This window comes from Nannobrachium achirus (assembly GCF_963921795.1).
Source record: "Nannobrachium achirus genome assembly, chromosome: 12".
NCBI classification, from domain to species: Eukaryota; Metazoa; Chordata; class Actinopteri; order Myctophiformes; family Myctophidae; genus Nannobrachium; species Nannobrachium achirus.
The window spans coordinates 7,045,622-7,061,770 of NC_137832.1; the positions used below are offsets into that span (position 1 = coordinate 7,045,622).

The 16,149-nt window shown below is 42.4% G+C and overlaps 1 protein-coding gene across 1 annotated transcript; it reads left to right on the top strand.

The window, feature by feature from the left end:
• Positions 1 to 4,310: 4,310 nt before the first annotated feature.
• On the top strand, positions 4,311 to 10,420 carry LOC308295359 (uncharacterized protein; the record flags this gene model as incomplete). The annotated part of the gene is made up of 2 exons (XM_080738414.1): positions 4,311 to 4,605; positions 9,121 to 10,420. The coding sequence occupies 2 exons, from the start codon at positions 4,311 to 4,313 to the stop codon at positions 10,371 to 10,373; spliced, it is 1,548 nt and encodes a 515-aa protein (XP_080594540.1). The 3' UTR covers positions 10,374 to 10,420.
• Between the last annotated feature and the right edge of the window lie 5,729 nt (positions 10,421 to 16,149).

Consider the following 16,149-nt stretch of genomic DNA (forward strand, 5'->3'; position numbering starts at 1 on the left):
CCAAAAATACACCAAAACGCCACTAATTAGTCAAAATGGCTGACTTCCTGTTTGGTTTCGGACGTGGCGCCGAGAGACTTTTTTGTGAGTCCGGACACGATACAGATGTGTACCGATTTTCGTACTTGTGGGTGAAACCGTATAGTGGGGCTGTTGCGTTGAAATATTGTAGGGGGCGATGTTGCGCCATTAGGCCACGCCCCCTTTTATTTATTTTTTAATTACGTAATTTTTCGCCACTTGTAATGTGCTTGCAAAGTTGCACAACTTTTGGAGTACGTTTGGCGCCTCAAAAACACGATTTACTTTCGGGAAAAGAATAAGAATAATCTTTGCAAATACAATAGGGTCCTCACACTGTGTGTGCTCGGGCCCTAATGACTCTTGTTTTGAAATGTCCACTGGTATGACAGGAAGCTATGACAGGGCCCCTTAGTGCTGCTGACGGAACACAGGCTGAAGAGACGTTCTGAACTTCTTCTGAGTTAAAACAACACTCTCGGGCATTATGGAATATAAAGTTTCAACACACGACTTTGGGGAACAGTTAATATTTGCCATGCTCTCTAAAACCAAGACACTGTGGAATATGGAACAAAACGTGCCCAACTGGTCTTGTTGTTGTCATCCACCTTACTTTAGCAGGTGAGTTAAGTAATTAATATAAATAATGCTGGTTTGCAGTGATGCATCACTGTCAATTAAACTGTGTGCTGTCATTAATGTAGGCCTAATTGTCTTAATGGATGATATTTATAATGCTGTTTTGGAAAAACGGCGTGGTGATGTTTGTAGTGTGAAGACTAATGTCAGAGTTGTTGTGTTGGAGTGCCATAGGGAAGAGTTCATTAGCACCAGAGAGAGATGGAGACAGTGAGACACTACTTGGTTGGGCTACATATTGTCATGAATTAGATGGCGAGTGTGTAGATGTCTTCTGTTGGAGCCTGGTGTCCCGCATTTGCGCTGTAGAAAAAAGGTGGTTGTTGTTGTTGTTGTTGTTGTTGTTGTTGTTGTTGTGGGGCACTTGGTGAAAATCTCGCATCGGGGCACACCGGGGGCTAATTTCGCCACTGTGTATGTCCCAAAAAAAAAATGATTTAAACTAGTCAAAACAGCCGATCTACAAGCACACAACGCCTTGCGGTGCGAGGCGTTGTGTGCTTGTAGATCTGCTGTTTTCACTACTTTTTGTGCAAACAGTAAAATTTTTACTTTTGTGCAAACAGTTTCATTTTTTCCTAATGGCCCGGCCTGGACCGACCGATAATGAACCGGCCATTCGGGAGTTGTCCCGCTTTTCCCAATGGCCAGCACGTCCCTGGTCATACTGTAGTTCAGTTTATGGATGATGGCTCATCATCTTTAGCAGGGTCCTGTTTTACACACCATTATGTTCTTCTTCTTTTGATCATAATCCCCAATTTACTGAATCTCAAATCTCCAGGTTTTCTTCAGAATAATAAAACACTGATTTACTATGACATTAGGCCTATGTATGGCTCATTAGGAGTCCTACTAGTGGTTCTCAAACCCCTTAACTTGAGAGAGTACAAATGGAACCAAATGGACCCTCACGGTTCCATGTGTACACTCTCAGAGTTACAAGCCTGTTATGGTCATTCAGGACTGTTCTGGATGTCCATGGCAAATAAATAATGTTGACAAAAATGTCAACATGGCGATGACCCCTGCTCATCGTTTAGCTTGGTATTGTGACTTAAATACTTGTATGTGACGCTATATTATATCTCTGCTGTCGGGCCGAAACCTCCTAACTCCAGAATGTTAATTTTCAGAAAAATGAGCTCAAGTGGAGTTAGGAGGTTTTGACTGAAGGGCTTTTTAATACTTTTCATTGGTTCAATATTATTTTAACCAATTCACAGACATAAATCAATAAGCCCTTTTGCAAATCCCGCCCCATTCTGCCCTGTTACTATGATAGGACATTTGACCCTGGGCAGATTGTTTTTATAGTGGCAGTGAATGGGATTTTTTTTCCCTTCATAGCCTCATTACAGCTATATAAAGTACCAAAGGAAAAACATCTAGGTGATATTAATAAAAAGGGAAGACAAAGGTACAGTAGTTACATTGCAAAACAGGGGGTTTACCCGAAAATATATGTTTTAATTTGTTTAATCCCAGTGGGACAGAATCCTCTTTGCAGATTATTTTATAGTGGTAGTGGATGGGATTTTTTTTCCCTTCATAGCCTCATTACAGCTATATAAAGTACCACAAAAAAACACATCTACGTGATATTAAGAAAAAGGGAAGAAAAAGGTACAGTAATTACATAGCAAAACAGTAGTTTTCCCCCCGAAAATAAATGTTTTAATTAGTTTAATCCTCTGGATCAGAAAGAGAATAGACCGCGCATTGCATCCTGGGTAGGAAGAGGACAGAACTATAATCCTAACCTCACATAATAGGCTGGCTTTTCGTAATTCTGCCCATTTAAAATATATGTACCCAATCGTGACTCTTAGACCATTGATATGGTCCATGTGAACTAGTTTGTTGAAGCTTATTCATTATGATGAGCGAGATCACGGCCGAGATCGCGGCCGTACCGGGCGATCGCCGTGTCGCGCACTGCGGACAGTTTTGAAAGCCACATTTAACATTCTCCAGAATCTCCACTGCACAAACTCCACCCCCGATAGCAAAAAGTGAATGTTTTTTTCTGGTTGGCCAGTCAGGGAGTCTCAGGGACCAATCAGAAGGCTGACAAACGGTCTATTAGATTGTGTTTTACTTAGCTCATATATTAGGAATTATAAAATAGAATACTTATGGAAAGCGGAAAACAGTATATCTCAACAGTTTGCAACAGCAGTAAGAAATATAGCCTAATATTCAGCGGAGGGAGCAGAGAGTGCATTAACAATTTAACAGATTAAAAACTACTAGTTTGTGGTTTACAGGCTGGTAATCAAACTATATCTATATTCAAAATGTAAAAATATGGACTAAATGTTTTCAGTTACTGACGGCTGAAATCGTGATGCATCGTTCGCCGCGTGTCTGCGTCGGTAAACCTCACGGTTGCATCGTTTTACCCATGCTGTATTTCATTCTATCCTGCGTGTTTCCGAGGCGTCTCGGAACGCACCATCACTATTTCGCGATTTTGTACTGAACACGGACGGAAGCCGTTAGGACTCAATTCCAAAACACATAGAGATGGGATTTATGGCTCTTTGAAGTGAGCTGGATCTCTGGGATCCGTTCATTTCAAAGAGCCGTTCAAAAGACTGGCTCATTAGAGTTACTAGTTACCCTGTAGATTTTGATTATATAATTACAAATAACTTCAACCCTATATACATTTATTTCGGACATATATATACATACATACATACTGCCATTTGAAAAATCTGCTATTTTCAAAGGATTTGTCTACATTGTATTCATTTGAAAACCTGTGAAACAGGACATTCTGCATAATGAGTACTTTCTACTACTTTAAAGGGGAAGACCACCCATTTTCAATATTGAAATATGTCATTAATATACCTTAGATAATATACCTTCTATTTCCACACAACTCCTCTAAGGTATAATGACACAGTTCAATTTTGAAAATGGGTGGTCTTCCCCTTTAAGTACATTTTGACACCAATACTTTTGTACTTTTACTAGTCTCGCGTGGCCAGACTGTTGCCTCCGCGATTTGGTCAAATGCTCCTGGCATACAGTCTGGCAGACTGAAATAGAAACGGTGAGTGCGAGATAAAGCGGATGTGACGCAACCGCTCCCTTGGTGCAGTAGCAATAACATGTCCTACTGGAAGCGTTATGTCTCCTTTCAACATTTCTGGGGGCTTTATTTTGTCTTTCTCTGGTGTTATTGGTGTCACCTTCATGATGTTTTCAAACGTTTCATAAACTATACACTCATAACAATAATAGGCAGCTCGAATGACTTTGTCTGAGCTATTGTGTTTCTGTTATGTTTCCAATGGGACTACAGTTCAGTGCAGCAGTGGCTACTTCCGATACTCGCCGTTCGGGAGCTGCTCTTCCAGACTCTATATAGCATTCGGAGATTGTGGAATAGTTGTCTGGCTACGCGAGACTATACTTTTACTAAAGTCCAAACTTATACTTGTGGCAGAGTATTTCCACATTGATTGCAGTATTGATAAAGAAATTGAGTAAAGCAATTGAGTAGCCTACTTTTCCCACTGAGCGGCTCCCTACAGCGAACCGGATCCCGCCATTCATTTCAAAGAGCCGTTCAAAAGACCCTATTCGTTCGCGAGCGTCCCACCCATAGGTCCCACCTCTAAACAACAAACATGGCGGCCAGGGACAGCTGCAGCAGCAACGCTGAGCTCGCAGTGATCTTTGACGCTCCTAAAAAGTTCAAGTCGAACGTTTGGAAGCACTTTGGGTTTTACAAGAAAGAAGACGGTAAACTGGACAAGACGCAGGCCCTCTGTAAAGAATGCGGCGCTTCCATAGCTTTCAGCGGCAGCACGACGCACCTGAGCAGCCACTTGAAGAGGGAACACGGCATCCTCCATACCAACCCTGGCTCTGAGTCCAACTCCACTGGAGAGGCGCTGGACCTGAGCACCATCCAAACTACTGGTGAGATCACACAAGTTATTTATATTTATCAATTTATGGCAAAGAGGTGGCCATATATTAAGACAACCCTACCGAGACTTCCGCAGTGTGACGTTGGGGCGACCCGGCGACGGAACGTCGTCCCAACATCACATGTACCAGTAAGACTCCCTAATCGGGATATAAGTCTCGGTAGGTTGTCTTAATGTAAGGCTAGCATTGCAAAGAGGCAATGTTCTGGCAGCAAATCATTAAGCTCTACCCGCGCTAAAGCCATAACGTCAAGGATGTCCACAACTACAACACCAGAGGCAGCTCCACTAATAACGTTCAGACCTTTTTTGGCTCTAAAAAAGGCTCAAATTCGTTCCCCTGCTATACCACAAAAAATGTCGTTTTGATTGATTGATTGAAGACTATTAGAAGTTTGCATAGGAAAAGGTAGTCTCATGACGGTACAGTCACTGGTACAAGGTCAATTAACTAAAAGGAGATCCTAGAAAGCACTTGGCTTATTTACACAGGAAAGGAAAAACCATTGATGTATCTCATATCAAACATAATTTTCCGAATGTCTGTCTGTCTGTCTGTCTGTCTGTCTGTCTGTCTGTCGTCTGTCCGAGCGTTTCTCCTCATTGGCTGGAGCAATTGATCTGAATCCGCATGACCATAGCATATGAGCACACCTGACATAACTGCGAAGCCCGTTTGTCACTTTCACAAATCGTATGCTGTATATTAGCATTTTTATCGCGTATCTTTTCTGCATCTAGCATGAGGCATATCTATTCTGCATCTAGCATGAGGCAACATTTTTAACCAAAATCTTTGCTTCTGGGGTCCCCGGTGGAAAAATGAAATTGAGATGGGGTCCGCGGCCAAACACATCTTTTTGGGGTTACTTGACATGACAAAGTTGGAACCAATGATATATAGCATATGTTTTTCCGAAAACTGTTAGGATTTACTTTGTTGTCAAGAATGCTGTGTCTGCTGGGAGGAATGTGTGTGTGTGTGTGTGTGTGTGTGTGTGTGTGTGTGTGTGTGTGTGTGTGTGTGTGTGTGTGTGTGCGTGTGCGTGTGCGTGTGCGTGTGCGTGTGCGTGTGTGTGCGTGCGCGCAGGCGTGCAGGGGGGTTGCACAACTTTGCTAAAATGTGTGTGTGTGTGTTAGGCTTGTCCTCTAAAAATCGACGAATCGACGCGTCGCTTTAAGCCCCGGGAATCGACGCCAATTGTGTGAGTCGAGGAGTCGAAAATATATATTTTTTTATATCACCAGTTAGCCTACTACTGCGGTACACTGCTGGACTGGTGTCATGTACTTCCAATTGAGAGATGTAGCAATTGGCGAACAGTTATTTATTGTCTCGCACCAGCGAAGGGGTGAAAGTGAGACGGAACGGCCAGAACCGCCGCATCGTTAAAACATTCGGAGCCGGGACGGTGTTCCGTTAAGAGGAGAAGCACGCTGTCAAAATCCCATATTAAATAACCTGCCACAGCACAAACGCACGTCCACAAAGTAATTAAACAATCTACTAAAGTCAAATTAACATACACAAGTGTAGGCTACAAGTTACATTTTCTAATTAAAGTGCTTCTGAATTGTTCCAGTGTTGTAAGTAATCCATGATGATGTTTGTTTCGCTGTGTTTGCGTCCACATGTCCACACTGAGGGCTCTAGCTGGGAGCTGTGCCTCCCGCTGTTTATGATCCGTTTCTGAAATGAATCCGTTCTCGACACTGACTCATTACTCTGTCAGTGCTCGGTGTCCCGCGACTGCGGACTGGATCCCATCGTTCATTTAAAAGAGCCGTTCAAGAGAGCGGAATCGTTCGCGAATGTCTCATCTCTACTGCACGGCACGCTGCAGAGAGACGGGGCAGGGTTGAACAGCGGAGATGTTTCATTTGTTTTAACGGTGTGTTGTACATTAACATTGCTATGCAGATAACGCTTTTGCTCGTGCACCGATATCACCGAAACACCGTGTATTCAATCATCTTAATGTATTATTGTGTTATGTTGATGTGGACGTTTAAAGCAATACTTTTTTTTTCTTTTTTTTTACACAAAGTAGACTATAAAACGATTCGTCGACACGTCGGAATGAACCCCACGACTCGAGTCGACTCCAAAAATCAGCCCTTGTGTGTGTGTGTGTGTGTGTGTGTGTGTGTGTGTGTGTGTGTGTGTGTGTGTGTGTGTGTGTGTGTGTGTGTGTGTGTGGGCGGGCGGGCGGGGGGGGGGGGGGTTTCTTTGGTGTCTGTCTGAGTGTCTGGCGCTGTTACAGCGCCACCAGGAGGCAGGTTTGAGTAACACATCTTGCACAGTACTCCTACAGATTTTGTCCAAAAATCATGCAGATCCGTACACAGTATCTCTATAGCCATTAAACAAAATGGGTAGGCTATTTCTTACATTGGTGCTCCTACATATTATCATGCAAGCACCAGTTAAAGTTACTTTCCATCACTCATATACTGTGTGCACAGTACTTCGAACGGGTAAGGGCTAGTAACATTGAATGACAGACGGATAGAACACAGTACCATGCAGAACGCCCTCCCGCAAGTCCTAAAGGAGTGTAAATCCCTAACCTTCTTTAAAATCAGTCTGAAAAGTTACCTACAGACGGCTGCTTCTCGAAATCTGTAAATAGACTAAGCCCCCCCCCTTTCCACTGTAACTATCTGCTTCTCCTTTTTTCTTAATTTTCTAATTGATGTTATCCTATGCAAAGTACTGTGTTCCATCCGTCTGTCTTTCAATGGTATATGAGATACATATTGTGGTTCCTGTGTACAAAAAAGCCAAAAAGCCTACTAGGATCTCCTTTTAGTTGGCCTTGTACCAGTGATTTGTACTGTCATGAAACTGTGCTTTTTCCTATTGCAAACTTCTAATACATTCTTCAATCAATCAATAAGTAAAGGAGCATAAGTAAAAGTATCAATACTGCAATGTAGGTGTAGGCCTACTCCGTTACAAGTAAAAGTCAGGAATTCAAAATCTACTTGGATAAAAGAGTAAAAGTACTCACTATTCAGAATGTCACATTTCAAGTTTTCAAATGTATATAACTTCTGAAAATAGAAGATCTACAAGCTCACAATGTGTTGCATTGCGATGCATTGTGAGCTTGTAGATAGGCTATTTTCAAATGGCCGAAATGTATACCAAGCTGAAGTGGTTAATGTATGTTTTGTAATAATAATCCAAATCTTCAAAGTAATTAAAGTTTTCATATAAATGGAGTAAAAATACAATATTTGCCTCCGAGATGTTGTGGAGTAGAAGTGAAAGTACTGAATTTACAACGGGCCGTGTGATATTGTCTGTGCATGGCCTAAACTGTAAACAAGCAGAAGAAGTGGCGTCAGTTTGTTTCGGTACCCCGCTTTTTGTTTCCCCATCCATTTAATTCAGGGGTGAGATGCCATGGGCTCGGTTGGGCTCGGCGAGACCAGACTTCTTTTTTTCAAGCTGCACGTACACACGCCCCACATGCACGCACACATGACACGCGCGTGCACGCACGTCGTCAAGTTGTGTGACGCCGCGGTCAGCACGAACACTTCAGTCCCCCTACCTGGCTAGCTGCTTTGCATAACAATACTCGGGTAGGCAGTTCTCACCCACATACTCATTTACACTTGTACACGGCCAGCAGCACGTTCGCCTTGCATTCTTTGCAGACATTTAGCTCCTTTCGGAACCTCTCGGAACCTCTCCCTCCGCTATGCAGCTCCAAGATAAGCTTCCCCACTCTTGTGATCCACAATCGTTTGCGTCGCGGGGAAGCTCTGCCGTTCGCGAAAACGTCTTACCTTTTGTGAACATCTCATCTGTTTACTTCACAAAAGTGGAAGAAAAACGAAGCAGTGTGTTGTTTTGTCAGAGCTGCACGCATAGCGGAGGGAGAGTTCCAAAAGTGTCTATGATTGTAAAGTAAGGTCTATGTAATATGTAAAGTTATTTTATATTTTATATAAAAAAATACATTAATTGAAACACATTAATTGAAACTAATTAACAATGTAACTAAATAATAAGAAATATAATTAGGCTACATTAAAAATGTTGTGATGTTGAATACAGTATTTCAACTAGCACTGCGCGGCAGGCATGCGTGCACACATGCGCAATTGCGCATGCACGCGCGTACGTACGTGATGTCATGAATTTTGAGGGGCACCACTTCTAAAATCCATATCACACCACTGATTTAATTGCTAGAGAAGTGCGCTGCGAGTTGGATTAAAAGATGGATATACCAAACAAAGGTTTTTAAAAAATAAGCAAAACTACGCTGCATCAAGGGTTTTATTGGGGTAGGCCCTAAAATGATGTCCTTGAGCGCGGGGAATTGTTTTGGTTTTAAACTGATTCCGGTTTGGTAGTTACCGGCCAAAGTGTAGCGAGTTTTGACTACAAAATGACGTTGGCCGTCTCCGCTATGTACCTCTGGAGCGCTGTATGTAACAGTACAGAATGTTATTTCAAAACATTTAATGTTTTTTCTTTTTTTAGATCTCCCCTCAGGCACCATCCAAGATGCTCAACTACAACTGAAGAAATACCTGTACAGCATTAACAGCCATCTCAAACATCACCAGCGGATTCACACGGCAGAGAAGAAGTTTCACTGCGACCAGTGCGATAAAGGGTTCACCACAAGTACTCATCTCAAACATCACCAGAGAACTCATACGGGAGAGCGACCTTACCGCTGTGAAGAGTGTGGGAAAGCATTCAGCAGCAGCAGCAGTCTAAAAAACCACGAGACGACTCACAGCGGAGAGAAACCCTACCGCTGTGACCAGTGCGGGAAACAGTTCGGCCGCATCGGCAGTCTCAAACGTCACGAGAGGACTCACGGAGGAGAGAAACCGTTCCGCTGTGACCAGTGCGGGAAACAGTTCAGCCGCAGCACCGGTCTCAAAAGTCACGAGAAGATTCACCAGGGAGATAACAAGCCGTACCACTGTGAGCACTGTGATAAATGGTTCTCCTCAAAGACTCATCTCAAACATCACCAGAGGCTGCATACAGGAGAAAGACCCTACCGCTGTGAAGAGTGTGGGAAAGGCTTCAGCTGCAGCAGCAGTCTCAAAAATCACGAGTCGACTCACAGCGGAGAGAAACCCTACCGCTGTGAGCACAAGCAGTGCGGGAAGCAGTTCGGCCGCAGCGGTAGCCTCAAACGCCACGAGGAAACTCACGGAGGCGAAAAGCCCTACCACTGTGACCTGTGCGGAGCGTGGTTCAACAAAGAATCCGTTCTCAAAGAACACCAGAGATCCCACACTGGATCGAGGCCGTACCGCTGCGACGAGTGCGGGAAAGGCTTCGGCCAGAGCAGTCATCTCCGGTTGCACAGGAGAACGCACAGAGCGGAGAAACCCTACAACTGTGAGAAGTGCGGGAAAGGGTTCAGCCAGAGAATCAATTTCCAACGTCACGAGAGAACTCATCACACGGGAGAGAAACCTTACCGCTGTGGCAAGTGTGGGAAGCGGTTCAGCCGCAGCACCGGTCTCAAACGTCACGAGGGAATTCATAAGGGAGATTTTCCGTTCTACTGCGACCAGTGTAACAAAGGGTTCGACACAAAGGAATGTCTCAAAGTTCACCGGCGAATTCACCCGGCAGAAAAGCCCTACCACTGTGACCAGTGTGGGAAACGTTTCATCCAGAGCAGTAATCTCAAACGTCACCAGAGAATTCACACAGGAGAGGAGAAACCCAACGGTTGTGACGGTGTAGTTGTTGCTGTGGAATAGAAGCTGCTCAGTGTTGGCGTGCGGAGTGCAGAACGGGAGGCGATGGATCTGATTCTGTACCTCTGACATATTATCGTTTATCGTGATAAAAAACATGATAATCGTATCGTGGAGATTTAATCTATCGTCAAATTGTCCTCCGTCATGCAATGCAGAGCTGCACATCTGGTACCACTTAGTCTCTCTATAATTGGTAAAAGGTACTTATTCATGGGTTGCATTTGTAGTCCTAAACCGGCGATATTGAGGACCAACACAGGTGTTCAATTTGTCTGATTGGCACAGAACCAATGTTCTAAGTTAATCAAAACACCTGTGTTGGTCCTCAAAATGGCTGGTGTAGGACTACAAATGCAACCCATGAATAATATACGTACGTACCGGTAATCCTTTTTTTCACTCTCTATCAAATGTCTTTGCCAAAAAATATCCGATCTACAAGCTCAACATTTTTTGGCAAATGTTCCGCCCCAGGATAATGGATTTTGATTATCGCGATAATATCGTAAATCGCTATTAGCACAATAATCGTGATATGACATTTTCATATCGCCCCTTCCCTACAAGTAACACGCCGTAAGGGCGAGAAGCGGACCGTCAGGCCGTGCTGAAACACGTCTGTGAAACTGTGTTTTATACACAACAATTCCCCCGAAAGTTGAAGACGAGTGGAGACGCATTCACCCAGACACACAGGGGTCAGTTCATGAACTGCGTGTTATCCAATTGCGACAGGAGCGACCCCTGGTGAATCAGCGCGTTAAAGGACAGCTCCGCCCCCAAATAACATCTAGGCTCTTTTTCCTACTTAGATTGGTCCCAAATGACTATGTGATTTCATGATTGGGTTACTAGTTGTCATTACAAACACATCTATGCCTTGGTTGTCCGACACAAGCTGCCGTGGTCTGCTAAACAGATGTTAGGCTCTTCTGTGTTTTGCCAAGTCCCAGAAAGGGGAGACTGTGTACAGTCACTTTGATTGGCAGTTGTGCCGAATCCTCACCCCAAAACATGATTTACAAGACTGTGGCAGCTTGTGTGGGACAACCAAGGCATGGATGTGTTAGTATTAGTAATGACAACTATGACAACTAGTAACACCTGAACAATAATAATCCTTTTGACCGCAACAAATAGTGTAAAAGCAATAGGCTTATGGGCTCCACTCTATGCTGTGACAGCTGCTACATTCTGCTGGGGAAACTGGACAACAGGGGCTTTCCTGCCTAATAGACCCCATGGACAGTCTTTTGGGATCAATAAAAGTAGGAAAATGAGCCTAGATGTTATTTAGGGCGGAGTTGTCCTTTAAGCAGTGACAGCTGACTTGAGCAGCGTGTGAGAGGCAATCAGCGTCGTGCTGTGTCAGCGTGACGGACTGACGCACGGACGTTTTGAGATGATCATCACAGTCATTTCCCTTCATCTGAAGCTTTCGAAAGTATACAGTAAATGTAGTAGCAGCATAGATCTTTTTAATAGATTTTGATTAGATTTTCGTTTAAAAACACAATTAGATTGTTAATTGCAATCATTTGTGCTGCAATTAATGGTCAGGTGGTTGTTGCTGCACTTCTCTCTGGAACTCAGGCAGCCAGTAAATATGCTCTCAGCTGAGGGAATGTACCATAAATCTAAACCACTTAAAGTCTATTTATACACGTTGTACATCCACGTTGTAGCAAAAACATGATTTCATTAGCTGTAATTGGCTTCCAAGTAGGGGTGGGTGATATATCACTATTTTCCCAAGCTGGATCACAATACACAATCTTATCACGATTCTTTTTCATGTTGGTTTTTATGGTTATTTTTCAAGTTAATTAACAGTACAACCACCTACTACAAGATAACAAGAACTAAAAGGAAAAGGAGTAACCGACCATTTAGACCAGTGGTCCTCAAAGTGGGGTCCAGGGACTCTGTGGGTCCTTTTGGGAGGTCTAAATTAATCCTTACAAATATGTTACTCTGACAGTATACAAATGAAACCACAGGTCCATTTGGTTTCATTTGTATACTGTCAGAGTTAAGTGGAGACCTTGACATTTCAAGTTTGAGAACTACTGATTTAGACCAAAATGTAGGTTTAAATACATTCTGCAATGAATCTCTGTAGCCTATTAACAATTCAACAGTATTTTTTATGGTATCATGGTATACAATATCTCTGAAAAGGCATATCGTGGAGACATTGTATCGTCTCAATGTTATCACCAGATCGCCCGCCCCTACTTCCAAGGTTAGTGGGAGGGGCCTAATTTGAATCACATGTTGAGGGTCTGCTACTACGCTGCGCCAAAATCTATTTAATCATTGATTAATTTATCAATTGTTTTCACACCTGCACATGACACAGCACCTGCAGGTGAGACATGAGACTATGCATTATATATCTGATGCAATTTCTTAAAAACGTAAAACATAACAGTTACTATCAGGGACGTGCTGGGCCCCTGATTCAGCCTGGGAAAAAGAGTTGGAGAGGCCCTCATTGCGCGCTATAGAGAGAGACTGCAACTAAGATTTGCCATTTCAAATCATGACAAGTGACAAGCCAGTGGGCCAATTACACGAGTTATATATTTCGTCGTTGTCGGGTGGAAATCTTGTATGTCCAAAACCGTTTGTTTTGTATTTATCATTTTAAAAATTATTTGTGCGAGGCGTTGTGTGCTTGTAGATCTGCTGTTTTCACTACTTTTGTGCGACGGCCTTGTATGATGAAGCAGGGCTTTGCTTTGCGAAAAAAATTACAAATTTGAAACTTGGAGATACAAGGTTTCTGCCCGACAGTGATGATTTACTTTGTTGGCTGCCCAGCGCCCAAAATGGAACGAAGGCCGATATTTATTTTTATTTTTTTTCCTAATGGCCGGCCTGGACCGGCCGGGAATGAACCGGCCGTTCGGGAGTTGTCCCGCTTTTCCCAATGGCCAGCACGTCCCTGGTTACTATATATATATATATATATATATATATATATATATATATATATATATATATATATTATTTAGCTTATTTTGAACTGTGTCATGCAGAGGGTAATCTCTCAAGACAGATTCAGAGCTCTGTGACATTGAAAGGAAAACATTTTTCTTTTCCTTTTTTTACAAAAGGTTTTCAGAAAATTCCAAGTAGCTTATGATGCCATGGGAATTTTACTCAAATGGCAGAATGAAATGTTCGTGGCTGCAAGAGTCAATCCTTTTTATGCAGTTCTTGGGAACTTTATGCATAGATCATCTCATGCATAGATTGATGTGTGTCGCTTGGATGAGTCTGTGAATGAATAGCGTCATTGTCAGTATAAGTAACCCTAGCCTTAGGAGGCATTGGCTTTAAGAGCCTACAGTATGTATAACTGTCACAAATGCCCTGTCTAAAATGTTCATTTGTTGTTTTTATTTGTGTTTATTTTTTGTATGTAATTGTATGTTTTTCTATGGACCATGAGTCTGCAATAAAGACATTCAAGAACACGAATACTGTCCGGGACCCGTGGGGAGTCCTCCAAATCTTAGTGTGCTAGAAACTTGTTCTCCTTTTTTTTTATATTAACCACAAACCCTCTAGAGTCCATATTCTGAGAACTAAACTTTAGCCAAAAATAGCAGATCTACAAGCTCACAACCCCTCACGCTGCTGTGAGCTTTTAGATCAGCTATTTCCGGTAAAAGAGGTTTGGTGTAGAGGGGGAAAAGAGCCGACTAAGTAGATCTGAAAACTCAAATGTACACAAATCCAAAATACACTGATTGTTCTGTCAAACGATTAAACTATATGGAATCTATGACAAGGTTGTGGGGGGGGGGGGGTTCTCTCTCAGCTAAGGGGTCCTTGGCCTGAAAATGTTGAAGACCCCTGCTCTATACTATGTTGTAAAGCATTTTCCTCTACACCAAATCTGTTCGCCTGAATATAGCTAAGCTGATCTGCACGCTTGTGAGCTTGTAGATCAGCTGTTTTTTTCTTCTTTTTTTTGCCAAAAGTGTTGATCTGATGTGGCACACTGACCATCTAGAACAGTGGTTCCCAAAATTTAGCTTGTGACACAAAAGATAAATTAAATTGGGACCCAACATAGTGAAGACAGCAGATCTACAAGCTCACAACGTGTCGCTTCATGCCGCGGTGTGAGCTTGTAGATTGGCTATTTTCACTACATTTGTGTTCTAATTTATGGAATTTCTCGATTTTTCTTTATTCCTTGATGAAATTACTGAAATGAATATTTTAATTATTTATTATTCATGATTTTTCTTTTCTTTTTGGGGAATGTTTATTGAAAATGTTTTGATATAATAATTAAAAACTAATTCTAGGAAACGAAGAAATTAAGGGACCCAGTGTTTGGAAACCAGTGATCTAGAAAATGAATGAAAAATCAAACCTCGGTTCGAAGTGGAGCCGTGAATTTGAGCAGTTCCAGGTCTATGTTTTTGATTGAAGTGATTTGTAATTATAATCAAAATCTACAAAGTATTTACAAAATAAATAACTTTTGAACGGCTCTTTGAAAAGAACGGATCCCAGAGATTCGGCTCACTTCAAAGTGACATAAATCCCATCCAAAAAATCGGCTCACTTCAAAGTGACATAAATCCCATCCAAAAAATCGGCTCACTTCAAAGTGACATAAATCCCATCCAAAAAATCGGCTCACTTCAAAGTGACATAAATCCCATCCAAAAAATCGGCTCACTTCAAAGTGACATAAATCCCATCCAAAGAATTGCGCATGGGCAGATCCTGTTCAAACTCGACTGGACACAGACTCTGGTGAGACAGGACACACATTGCCACTCAGAGGGAGCCCATGTGCTCTGCACACGGCTCCAAAAACATGGGACATATTGTTTTGTAAGATTGGCTCTGGACAACAGACAGCAGTCAGCTCGCCTCCTATTCTACAGAGCCACACCGTAAAAATAAATGGCTAAAGTGTGACACCTGCTGGATATATCATTTACTGCAGTCATTCACAATATTATAGCGTCAGTATTGTTGGTATTATTGACCCAGAAAAGGCTGTTTAGTGTTTAGTCATGGCATTACAACACGTTGTTAGTTCAATATCAGTTGACAAGGCTGTAAACACTGACATGACTAGCTAATAGCCTACCATTAAGTTCATATGCCAACAACTTCAAATTAAAATCTAAAGACAAATTACAAAGTACATTCCCCCCAAAAATTGTAAGAAAAGACTACAATTTCTAAAATGTCCAAAAATAGTGAAAGTAGCCAACCTGCAAGCTCCACAATGCACCGTGTTGCGACAAGTTGTGAGCTTGTAGATCTGCTATTTTTATTATTAAGTGGTTAATCCAGAATGTATTTTTGTTCGTTTGGGTCCCAGGGACCCTTTCCTAGAAATGCAGTGGAGTCAAACATACAACATTTCACAGACCAAAAATAGCTGATCTACAAGTTTACAACGTTGTGAGCTTGTAGAACGTCTATTCACGACATCATGAGCAGATTAGCTTGTACATCATGAGCATGTAGATCGTCTATTCACGGCATGCAGCCAAGAGAAAATCTGCCATTTCGATGGCATCATCAAAAATACATTTTTAGGGCCGTTGTGCATACTCCCCAGTCCCCATTTAGAGACGAATTTAGTTTGGTTCGGTTCAGTCACAAAATGAACACTGGGCAGAAACAATAGGACAATTGGCACAGTAGGACAGAAACAGCTACAGCTGTTTTAGCTGTTTTTGTCCTATTGTCTATCTATGTCAGGGGTCGGCAACCTTTCTTATATGAA